General features: G+C 35.8%; 1 protein-coding gene across 2 annotated transcripts in view; it reads left to right on the top strand.

The window, feature by feature from the left end:
* TSC22D2 (TSC22 domain family member 2) overlaps window positions 1-12,290 on the top strand; it is a 50,621-nt gene that overhangs the window by 7,732 nt on the left and 30,599 nt on the right. The window contains exon 2 of one of the 2 annotated variants that reach the window (XM_043996393.1): window positions 6,174-6,245. The exons of the other annotated variant lie outside the window; for it this stretch is intronic. Within the exon in view, the coding sequence (XP_043852328.1) occupies window positions 6,174-6,245 (72 nt within the window). The remainder of the gene's footprint in view (window positions 1-6,173; window positions 6,246-12,290) is intronic. 2 annotated transcript variants of the gene reach the window in all.

Below are 12,290 nucleotides of genomic sequence, written 5' to 3'. Positions count from 1 at the left end.
AATTAATCTTTTAAGTTAATTCTGCCTTCTGGTTGGATGCCAGTTAAGATTAAATAAATCTCTAATCAGATGTTTTATTAATAACATTGATAAAATCTTAATAACCAACAAAGCTATTTTAGAAAAAAACATTGTACAGTTTTATTGATCTTAAGTGTGTACAGTAAAAAAAAAAACAAGTCCTTAGGGGGACCCTTTCATTTTAACAGAGGGAAGATTATTTGCAATTTGTCTTAAAGTATTTTTGGTTTTTTGTTTGTTTTTTAGGGCAATGAGGGTTAAGTGACTTGCCCAGGGTCACACGGCTAGTGTCAAGTGTCCTCCTGAATCCAAGGCCAGTGCCTTATTCACTATGCCACCTAGCAGCCCCCTGTCTTAAAGTATTTTTAAACATTCCCTCAAGTCTATTTATATGTATTCTGTAAGCTGAGTTGGGGTTATTAATTAATTTACCAAAACACCTATAAGAAGGTCCAACTTCCTTTTGAAATAAATAGTAAATTGGTCCTCATAACTGAGGTTCATGAGGTTTTTAAAAAATGTTTTTAAAAAAAATGTTAATGTTATTTTATTCATTGAAAAACATTCCAAGAAATGGTCTCTATCCAGACTAAAAAAAAACAAACCATTAAGAACCTTGTTTTGAAGGGGTCTTGTTGATTGTTATTTTGGTACTTTTTTCTCTTGTTGGTCTTAAAGTTGACTTTTCAATGTCTTTTAGTCACTAATTATGAAATACTTGTTTTATGTCTAGTAGGACTCTTCAGGATACAAAAGTATGCCTTGCCCACATGGAGCTTATTTTGTTAGGACAAGACACAATGAAGCAATTAGAGGATATAAGACAAGGCAAAAGCCAAAATGTGTTGTACAGTTATTATCTGGAGACAAAATGGAGAATGATGGGGCTAGAGAAGCTTTGTGGAAACGTTGACTGTTCTCCCTTTGACTTTTCACTAGACCGTTTCATGACTACTGTCAAAATGAAAACTGGTTTATAAATATTCTAGGCTACACTTACTGGAGATGTATTGTAGACACTTTGGAAGCTCTTGGAAACAGCAAGTTTTTCTTCTGTGGCTTATATTAAAATGCTTCTTGGAGCTTTTAAAACTTACATAGAAAAGTAGTGCTTTTTCCAGTAAAAATTTAATTTGACAAACCTTATCATGAACACATTGAGGTAAGTAGGGACCAGGGAAGATTTGAGTCTCCTGGAGCCAGAACAAAAAATTTCTTTTAGACCCATACAAAACTATATTATTAGTATTGATTGAAGTACAAGAGTATCTTGCTTTGAACAAATCCGTGATAAAATTCCAGGGGACTGGTGGAGAATGAGTTACTCTTTGCTATTTAAACTGATTTCTTCTGTATCAATGTTTGCATATAAGTTGTATTACTTCAGGGAAGTAGTTATACAGAAACACTGCATTTTAATCTAAGTGAATTCAAAATTCATGTTTCTTAAAACAGGGTTAAAAGTAATGACAGTATTGTTGTTTTAGTTGCTATATGTAGTCTTGATCTTCCCCTGGAACATTATCTTTTTATGGTCAGTTCCTTTTTTGTTTGCTCATTTTCCCAGCCTTCTTCCTGACTTTGGACTTTATGGTAGTGTTGGACCCTGCTCACTTGGTTGGAAGAGGAGGCCAGGGATGTCTGGCCTGAGCTCCTGTCCTGCCATTTTCACAGCTCAATCTGAGACCTCTTCTTTTCCCTGGTCCTTTCAGAGTGGCATTATCTGTTCACTGCCCTCCTGACCCAGTTTGGGTCTGTTAACTTGTGTGATTGAGTCTGTTAGTATTAGCCCTCTGGGATTTTTTGCTGTATTCCTGAAATTAAAAATAGAAATAAACTTAATTGATAAGGTTATATCCTTCTTATCTCTACCACCCCAAGTGAGCTGCTTTGGGGAAATGGAAGAAAGAAAAAGTGAAGTCATTCAGCTTCAGTTAGGTATAGGGACCAGCCCTTTTCAAAGGGGGTAATTTAAGAAATTATCAGGCACATATTGGTAGTATTTGCCCCAGGTGTTCAGAAATGCATTTATTTTCAGGGCTGTTTATTTTCCTAGTTTGTAATCTATGGGGAACCTTTTAAAGTAGTGGAGAGACAGACATAAGCTTTTGATTGAGAAATTGTGTGGGTAGTTTGTCTTAACCCCTGTATTGGATTCACAGTTCCTTTATCTCACTTTAAGCTTCCAGCGTTTGGGTGTTTTTTTCTTTCCCTTTTTTTAAAAATACAGCTGAGGTTTTCTTTTCTCCCTGTATCATAGCTGCTTTTCCAACAAAGATTCTCTTGCTAAAGAAAAGGTGGATACGTTATCTGGGCTTTGAGTCACTTCCTCCTGCTGTGCCACATTCAGGGTCCTGGAAAGGGCATGCTTCCAGTATTAGGTATGTGTGCCAGGAGTAGTAAACTGGTACAGAGAATGTTTTGCAGACTGGTTTTCAAAAATATCTGCAAATGGTCTGTAGAAAAATGACAATTTTTGATGACAATTAAACGTAGATAATAATAAAAATAATACCTTTGGGTTTTTAAAAATTTTTTTTACTGCATTAAATTAATAACTTTTATGGACACTTTGAAGAATATTGAACAGAAGCTTTTGATGGCAAAGGCTGATATAGGTTGTTGCAAAACTGGTTTCAAACCCTCTTTCCTCAGAAGAGGAAGGGAATTTGTGAACAAAGCTACCCCAAATCCAAAATTCCTTTCTAATAGTTGGTTTCTTAATAGCTCACCTGTTAGTGTCTTTATCTGTGTTTAGTAGGCTGTTTATAACCTTGAAATACTTTCTGGTAATACCATTTCCCCCCAATTTAAGTTTTTTAAACTTTGTCACTGAAATAAAATACCCTTTGATGTTCAGACCTTTCAGCATTTATAAATAGCTATCATTTCCCCTTTTTCCCTGCAATTCTTGTTTAGATAGGCTACACAGAGATAACTCCTTTAATCTCTTTATATAAATCAATTTTTGAGACAATTGTTTCTATTCTTATCCCTATAAGGGAATGTAAGCCCTTCAATTTATGTCTGATTCAAGTATCACATAGGCTTCTGCTTTTGTCACAGTAAGACTGACTTCATCTTTGTGATGCTTCTTTTGGAACCTTTTTTTCCTCTTAAATCTCTCCCATACCACATAGAAGACTCACACCCACATAGTTAGCATTATGGCTTGGTTTTCTTCAGTATGACTATAACATTTCCTCAAACTGAATGTGCTTGTGTTCTGAAGTCTTTGTCTGTGTATAGTATTTAATATCTCAGCTGCTTACTATACCTCTAAAAACACTTTTAATTTAGAACCTGTTTACTTTTTTAATATTTTGAACTATATAGAAGAAATCCACATGTGCAAAACTGAGCTTTTGGAATGTCATAATTTAAAACCAACATTTTTTATATAATTTCATTTCTTAAATTTTAAGTTTTAAATTAAAGAAAAGATCATGGTGTTTTTTTGAGGGTCTGTGTCTCTCTTCCCCGACTGCTCCCCTCGAGCCGCCGCACCCCCCCCCATTTGAATTGAAAAGTCCGATTATGTGTGAGGTGAGGTGTTAGGGATATTAGAAATGAAACAAACAAGTTCCTTACCTTCAAGGAGGTCACATCCTATTTTTCAAGTACATTACTTAGCATTCCATTTTTTATGTGAATTTTGGCTTTCAGATTTAATAACTTCCAAGTTGATTTTTTTCAAAAGTTTTTTTGTATTTTTATAATACAAATTTTTTTCTTTGAAAAATTTGCCATTGTAGAGCTAAGTCTTCCAAAGGGCCAGTTCTTCTATGATTCTGAGAGGTCTAGAAACAACACTATATTCCTTAAAACCAAGTAGATTAGGGGTAGCTAGGTAGCGCAGTGGATAAAGCACCAGCCCTTGGATTCAGGGGGACCTGAGTTCAAATCTGGCCTCAGACACTTGATATTTACTAGCTGTGTGACCCTGAGCAAGTCACTTAACCCTCATTTGCCCCACAAGAAAAACAAAAACCAAATAGATTCTTCCTTCCTAGCAATTATTATTTTTCCCATTGGTGCTGTTACATGAATTATACAAAAAATGGTTCCTGAGTGTAAATTTAAGAAATGCTTAGGGCACACAAAATGATGGACCCAGAGACTTTGGGGGTCTTTGGTTCCACATGGGGACCCCGTTTAGTGACTTGCCCAGTAATACACAACAATCAATGGCTTTGTCCAAGGTGGCATTTGAATCCAGATCTTCCAGACTCTTGAGACCATCACTTTACTCACTTAGGTCATGATGCCTCAGAACTAGTGATGAACTAACTATCAGCAAAGACCCAAAGTGACTCTTAATCTGATGGAGAGGTCAGTGAGTTGTATACAATGACTTGGTATGGCATTATGGAGATAGGTGCAGGAGACCATGTATTAAACTCTAGGTAGAATCTCATTTTTAATGGACTTCACATTCTGGCCAAGTGCAGAGCACACTCCAATCTACAGTGGTACAGGGAGTTTCCTCATCAACAGTTCCCTGTATCAATGAAAGAAAAAGAACAACTCAAACCTCAACACACCATGTCCTTATAATTAGTATATTGCATCTAAACCAAAACTAAATAAAAATCTAGCTATTTATGATGGGAGTCAACAGATTTATTTGAAATGTTAAATGTTGACTATTTCCCACATTGGGGAAAGATCATATTATAATGATTGGAATGACGCCACCTGCTGGAGAGCTACTGTAGGAAAGCTCTGCTATGAGAAGGCTTCTGAGGGCAAGCCACGCGGCTTTTCTTTGGCGTCTGGTAGTGAAGGGGCGAGGCTGGCTCTCTCCATCGATCTCTTTCGTCAGGACTCTGGTGGAGAGTGGAGCTAGAAATGCACTCCCTTTAATAGATGAATCTAGGCCTTTCCCTCTCTTCACCACATTCTTATTCTCCTTAATAAGTGCTTAAAAGTCTAAACTCTTGCTAAAGCTCATCATTTATTGGTGACCGCTCATTAGATATTTTAGACAGACTAGCTAGAATTTTAACACTTTTTTAACACTTTAACTGTTGGGTCAATCCTTTGAGAAGCTATCTAACTTTTTAAAAGGGGGGTGGGTATACAGTTTAAGCCCGTAAGGTGTAACCCACACATATCTAAAATCAGACAAAAAGGGTACTGGAATAGATTGTCACCCATGCCCCCATTGTGCATTTGTGCACTTTTTCTGTGTTTAGGAATCACTTTGTGTACCACTTTTGACCTACAATGCCAGGTTGCTGAATGTTATGCCACACTACATAGAAAGAATATGCTGTTGATCTTACTTGTGTACATGAAGTGAATGTTTGCTATAAGTATTGTGATATTTCTATTTGAGATGCAAGATGTTAGTCAAGTTTGACATGGTTGTTAGGGTGCTGTTTTGGACAAGAAGTCGGGAATATGTGCATGATTGCTTGTTTCCTGATGATGGCTTATGCTTGGGCCACCCTCAAATCTGACCTCAGTGTATTTAAGGGATTCAGTGCCAAAGTAGATCAGCAGAATGTGAGAATAGAGTGGGGGGAGGAAGGTGACACTGGTAGATTGGTAGATGAACACCAACCAGTTCTGAGAGTGCATCTCTTTGAGGTACCCAGGCACTTGGATAGATTCTGAAAATAGGAATTTTATCATAATCTCCAGCTTTAAACATTAACAGTCAGGAAATACTATAAAAAAGAAAAGAAGTAAATTGAAACTAAACAAAATATTTTGAACTGTATCAATTTTACTTAGAATGTGTAATATACAGGTTTAGATATGTAGACTGTACTGAAACACTTATTGCCAAATGGACATGTATTTGGGAAGTACCGATATTCATATTTTCTTCAAAACAGACTGTTGACTAGAATGTGAATTGGTTTCTATATGCTTAGAACTAGATAAAAGCAATAATATTCAGCTAGAATTCTATCTCATAGTTGTTTATTGGTCAAATAATGATCCTGCACAACTGTTACTGAGCCAGGTTAAGGTTAGCTAGTTTTTTTTTCAAATTTCACACCTGTGTTTTTAAACAAGCCCCTTTTGTTTAAAAAAAAAAATGAAAGCAATTACATGCCTAAATTCTATCATCTTTATGTTTTAAAAATAATTTGTGTATATTCTCAACATCATTTACATTTGATTCTTGGATCTCGCAGGAATCCTTCAACTGCTTTCTACCAAGCGTTCCATTTGAACAAGTTACAGGAATCAAAGACCCTCTGGGATAGGTATGAATGCTTAAGTATGGAATGCATACATGCAAAATTGTATGCATGAACTGCTTTGCACTCTGCTAGCTTCTCGTCATCACACATGGTCTTAATTTTGTAATTTATTTGAACTGGGAGGGGAGCTTAATTACTCACTTGGTGGTTAGAATGGCATAGAGGGCACCAAAACAAAATTAAATCATCTAAATACAATTTGATATTTTTTTAACGGTCAAATTATATACAACATAAATCCTATTTATGCTCAGGAATTTTCTCTTCCACTGCATTAAATTGAATTTGCAAATTAATCCATGTCTTGAAAATCGACATGGGAAATCAACACATTTTAATGTGATTTTGTAAAGGTATTCTACACTGAATATACAGTTAATCTAAAAGTTTATCTTTTGTATCAGTTTATTGCACTAAAGTCTTGTCATAAGGTGGTTTAATGCAAAACATTTCAAATTGAGAAATTTGAGATGGAACGAGACAAAGGTATCAAAGTAGTCAGAGCTATTTATGGCGAGAAACTTTAACATCCAATGTGATTGCTGAAAATCACTAGAAATGCATTACTAATTTGTAAACTGCAGCCAACCGCTTTCTCACAGGAATGTGATAGGTTTTGGTTTTCCTTTTTTTTTTTTAATGTGGAATGAAGTAGTGAATTCATTTTATGGCACAAAAGGTGCTTATCTTTATATATCTGCTTTAGCACACTTGGGGGTTACGCTGTATTTGCTGAATATTGATTAGCTTTACATTGATCTTGTGTTTAATTACAAGAGGTTGAGGCCAAATGATCTTTTCAAAACTTGCACAAAGCTTTAATGAATTCTTTAAGGTATGCCTGGCAACGAGCACATTTGTGTGAATTCTGGTGCAGTTTGGATTGAGCCACCATCTCTTTCATCTGAGAAGACCCTAGATAAGTGTGTGTGTGCCCATCACATTCAGCTACATTACGTGCTGCCTAGAAAACATAATAACATTTTGTCATCTTGGTTTTATTTGGCTTGATGTGCTTGTGTTTGTGTTTCTCATGTTTTGCTTTTTTAGAAGAGCTGTCTAGTATTTTTTTTAAGTTTTGTTAGTATGTAAAACTGGTAAATTGAATAAGTGTTAGGACTGGAAAGAACATTATTTTAGAGATCTCTTCTGACTCATGACATATATATGTGTATATATATATATATTTATATAGTCCTTTGTTTTAGTGATTGATTCTTAGAGCATGTATCTGTGAAATGTAAATTAGGAAGGAGCTCTCCATTTAGATGATACAACAAAATATTAAACATGGATCACATTTGGGGGGGGTTATTGCTAATCTTTAAAGGTTTTAATTTTTAATTTCATTAAGTACATTCTTTAGAAATAGACATGTAATGCTTTCAGATGAATAGATGTAAGTAACATGAATGCAACTTGGGTTCTAGTCATTATTCTGTTACTTATTAGCCATGTGAATCTAGGGCAAGTTAGTTGGGCCTCAGTTTCCTCAGCTCTAATGAAGACCTAGACTGGATCTCTGAGATCCCATCCTGCTCTAAAATTTTGAGTGATTTAAATGTGTAGTGAATTAACTGATTATTGGTAAAGATAAGCATAGGTAACTGATTTATTGATTCCATTCATAAATAAGTTTTGAGTCTCATTTTAAAAAATGAACTTTGGGCCTACTAATAAAAAGACTTCATTTCTGCCTGCCATTTCTTGGTGTTCTCTCTCCCTCTCCCTCTCCCTCTCTCTCTCTCTCTCTCTTATATATGTTAATATGTATGTATGTATATGTGTGTATACATATTCATATATACATTACTTTGTTCCTCCATAGTTTTGATTTCTCATCCTTTACCCAGGTTTTATTTCCTTTAATGCAATAAGTGCCTACTGTGTGCTAGCTAAGTGGAGGAGATAATCTGCACAGTTTAGGTAAGATGATCCCTGCTTTGATGGAGCCTGCACTCTAAAGAACATTTTTTTAAACAACTCAAGCTACTTTTTATTATGTTTTTAGTTATTTGAAATCTTTATTGAACTTTTAAAATGTTCTGTGGTATTAGGAAGAAGTGTTTTACTAGGTAAATACAAAATTACAGGAGAAATTTGACTGTTCTCTCTCCCCCATACTGGCCTGGAATAAATTTGAGGAATGAATTTTCTTCTCAGATTTCTCTTCTGTCAGATTTTCATATTAACATTGAGATAGGAATGTGATCTTGTAAATGACTTTTTACTCATGTCTAGCAGTCAAACCCTGTTTCAGGCTGTGTGGATGAGAGCCCCTTTTAAACCAGACTTTGCTCTATTGACATTTCACTTTTAATAACTCAAAGAGGTTACCAAAATTAACTCTCCTCCCAACCCCCACCAGATATACCTTCTGACATTTCCTGATGGTTTCCTATGATCTGATTCTTTTGTGTTCAAAGCACACCTGGAATGCCCAAGTTGAGTAGACTTCTTATGTCAGCTGCCTCCTGTGTCTGTCTGCTGCTCTTCTAGTAGCCTTCTAGAGCTGTGCTCATCCATTTTCCAGGGTTCTAAGAAGCTTTTTTAAACACACTGTACCTTTGTACCTTTCTGTTTCTACAGAGCCTCTCATTTTCATCTGTCCTGCTTGTTCTTTCCCTTTAATTCAAATACTTTGAAAGGTCCTTCACCTTAAGAAAGACTAGGTGAAGTTAATACCTTTCTAGTCAAACAAAAAACATTAAATAGTTCAGTCATTTTTCCATTGTGTCTGACTCTTTGTAACCCTATTTGGGGTTTTCTTGGCAAAGATAGTGGAATACTTTGCCATTTCCTTCTCCAGCTCATTTTACAGATGAGGAAATTGAGACAGACAGGGTAACTAGTAAGCGTAAGGCCAGATTTAAACTCAGGAAGATGAGTGGCAGCAGGTCCAGGACTTTTATATTACAGTGATTCTTCATTAAGAAGCATTCTCTCCATCTGTTCATGAAGGTTATCTGTTAACAGTGAATAACTAGGATGGTTGCCCACTCTCTAGGAGACTAGCTCCCTTGAAAAGTCAAATTTCAACAATGAAACTTTAGCCTATCGATTTCTCAGCAGCTAGATGGCATAGTGGATAGAGTTCAAAGCTGACCTCAGATACTTGACACTTACTAGCTGTGTGACCCTGGGCAAGTCACTTAACCCTCATTGCCCTGCAAAAACAAAAGAAAATTAAAAAAAAAAATCTAACATGACCATAAGGTAACGCTCCCATTTGGGAGCCCTTAGAAGTTAGTATAAGTAAATACAAATCAGCTTGCATTGTGAACAAGAAGAAATGTGGTTTGTTCTAAACCAGAAAATGGGTAGCTGTGGTCAAAAAGATCATAGCTAAGCTGTAAGAATACTTCAGGTACATTAGAATTGTTTAGTCTCATTGATGAAGAGCTTTGATGCTTCCCTGAGGAATGTTCATCAGTGAAATTCAGAAAAAAAAACAGGTAGCAGGTTGCTTGATTCGCCATTCCCTAGAGTAGCTCTTCTTGAGAATGACACAGATATTTAAAGATATTTAATAGTGACAGACCTTCAAACCTGAATACTCACTTATGCCTCTAGTTAGTTCAGCCAAACTTCCTTACTGACAGATCACAACTTCACCATAGGAGGTTGCTGTGTCTGAAAAATTTATCACTTTTTAAAGATTAACTTGTGTCAACTGGTATAGGCTACTTAGACATCAAAATGAAGCATCAAAACAAGACTTTAATGGGTATAATCAATTTTGGATTTTTAAAACTTTATGTTGTGAAATTCAGTGAATGGTGTTGATGGTGGGTTTTGGTTCACTTCTATTTATTGCTTTAAGATGTTATTACATAAATATATTCTAGGCAAATGAAAACATGTTAGAATACCTGATTCTTTTAAATCAAGCAGGGAAAGGCCATTTGGCTTACCAGTGCCAGCTTCTTAAACTTGCCTTTGCCACTCATTTACACATAACTAAACCCACCGGTGTAGTAGTCAAGAAGGGAGGTCACCTGTTGTTCGAATGCATGTGTGTCCTCCATCTCATCCATGCTATTAGAAAGAAATATTACCTTGAATGGATACTGCTGGTATTGGCTAATTAATGGGCCCCAACTATTAAGTAGTTTGGAGTAAAAGGGAGAACGAAACCTTGCATGATAAGAAAGTTTTTTTTAAATTAATAAAGTATTTTATTTTTTCCCATTACATGTAAAGATAGTTCTCAACTTTTGTTTATACAAGCTTTCCAGTTTCGGATTTTTCTCCCTCCCCCCTCTCCTAGACAGCAGGTTATCTATAAATATATATATATATATATATATACACACACACACACACACACACACACACATATACACATAATAACATTAATCCTATTTCTGCATTAGTCATGTTATAAGAGAAAAATCAGAGCAATGATGAAAAACCTCAAAATAGAAAAACATTAGCACCAAAAACAAAAGAAATAGTATGGTTCATTCAGCATCTATACTCCACAGTTCTTTTTTTTTTTTTTTCCCTTGGATTTGGAGATCTTCAATCATGAGTTGCCTGGAACTCTTCTGTACCATTGCATTGGTGAGAAGAATATAGTCCATTACAGTAGATCAACACTTAATGTTGATGATACTGTGTACAATGTTCTTCTGGTTCTGCTCATCTCACACATCATCAGCCCACGCAAGACCCTCCAGGTTTTTCTGAACTCCTGCTCATCATTTCTTACAGCACAATAGTATTCCATTGTATTCATATACCACAACTTGTCCAGCCATTCCCCAATTGATGGGCATCCCCTTAACTTCCAATTCCTTGCCACCACGTAAAGAGCAGCTGTAAATATTTTGGTACACGTGGGTCCCTTTCCCCTTTCCCCTTTCCATGATTTCTTTGGGAAAAAGACCCAAAAGTGGTATTGCTGGGTCAAAGGGTATGCACAGCTTTATCGCTCTTTGGGCATAATTCCAAATTGCTCTCCAGAATGGCTGGATCAGTTCACAGCTCCACCAACAATGAATTAGTGTTCCAATTTTCCCACAGCTTCTCCAACATTTATTATTTTCCTTTTTTGTCATATTAGCCAATCTGATAGGTGTCAGGTGGTACCTCAGAGTTGTTTTAATTTGCATTTCTCTAATCAATAGTGATTTAGAGCATTTTTTCATATGGGAAGAGATAGCTTTGGTTTGATAAGAAAATATTAAGGGAAAGGAATGATGATAATGGTCCATATTAAGCTAAATACATACCAAGCTGGGCAAACAGGTTACCAACTTTTAGAAAATTTTCTCAAGTCTTTCTAAAGATACCATTATTGGTATAGTTTTGGTGAACACCAATTTCTTAGGACTAGAGGTAGATTAAAACTCACTTTAAAAGATGGTACTTTTGTTTGGCTCAGATACCAAAACATCATTTAAGATTCTTGACATTTTTAACAGTCAAAATTATATTCAACCAGAATGAGAATATTGCCTATTAGAAGTTAATAATTTGATCTAATTGTGAGCCATGCCTCTGCACATATAACGTAGTATATGGCGGAGTGCTTCTCAGTTACTTTAGTTGCCTTACAACTATTTTTCTCCTATAGGATGAGTAATTTTTGAAGATACTATGAAGGTGTTTTCCTTCAGGAGCTTATAGACAAACACTGATTTTCGGAGTCTGAATCTATATTGAAGTCAAGAATAAGAAAGTTGTACTGAGCTGGAAATTTTAATCCACATTGGTTGAGAAAAGTGTTTCTGTATAGGATGTGACCACCCATTATGGTAGAGGGTCATCAATCCTGGGGATAAGGGAACATCAGGCAACAACTGGGACATGGATGAACCTACTACAGGAAAGATGTGATTTTATGGATCTAGAAGTGGGCATCTTTTCTAAGGGTGGGTAACCAAATGAATATAGACATTAAACCTAAAATGTGAAAGTGGAGGAAGCTGCTTAAGAGGTAAGCAATTGATAGGATCATCCCACAAAACCAGCACAGACTATACTTAGACTTAGTGTGTTCCTCAATACTAATGAAATATTTTGTTTGGGAAATGGTTTGTT

The sequence above is a fragment of the Dromiciops gliroides genome, chromosome 3 (assembly GCF_019393635.1).
Source record: "Dromiciops gliroides isolate mDroGli1 chromosome 3, mDroGli1.pri, whole genome shotgun sequence".
Taxonomy (NCBI): Eukaryota; Metazoa; Chordata; class Mammalia; order Microbiotheria; family Microbiotheriidae; genus Dromiciops; species Dromiciops gliroides.
The sequence above is the reverse complement of the archived record's forward strand: the minus strand, read 5'-3'. Positions and strand labels throughout refer to the sequence as shown.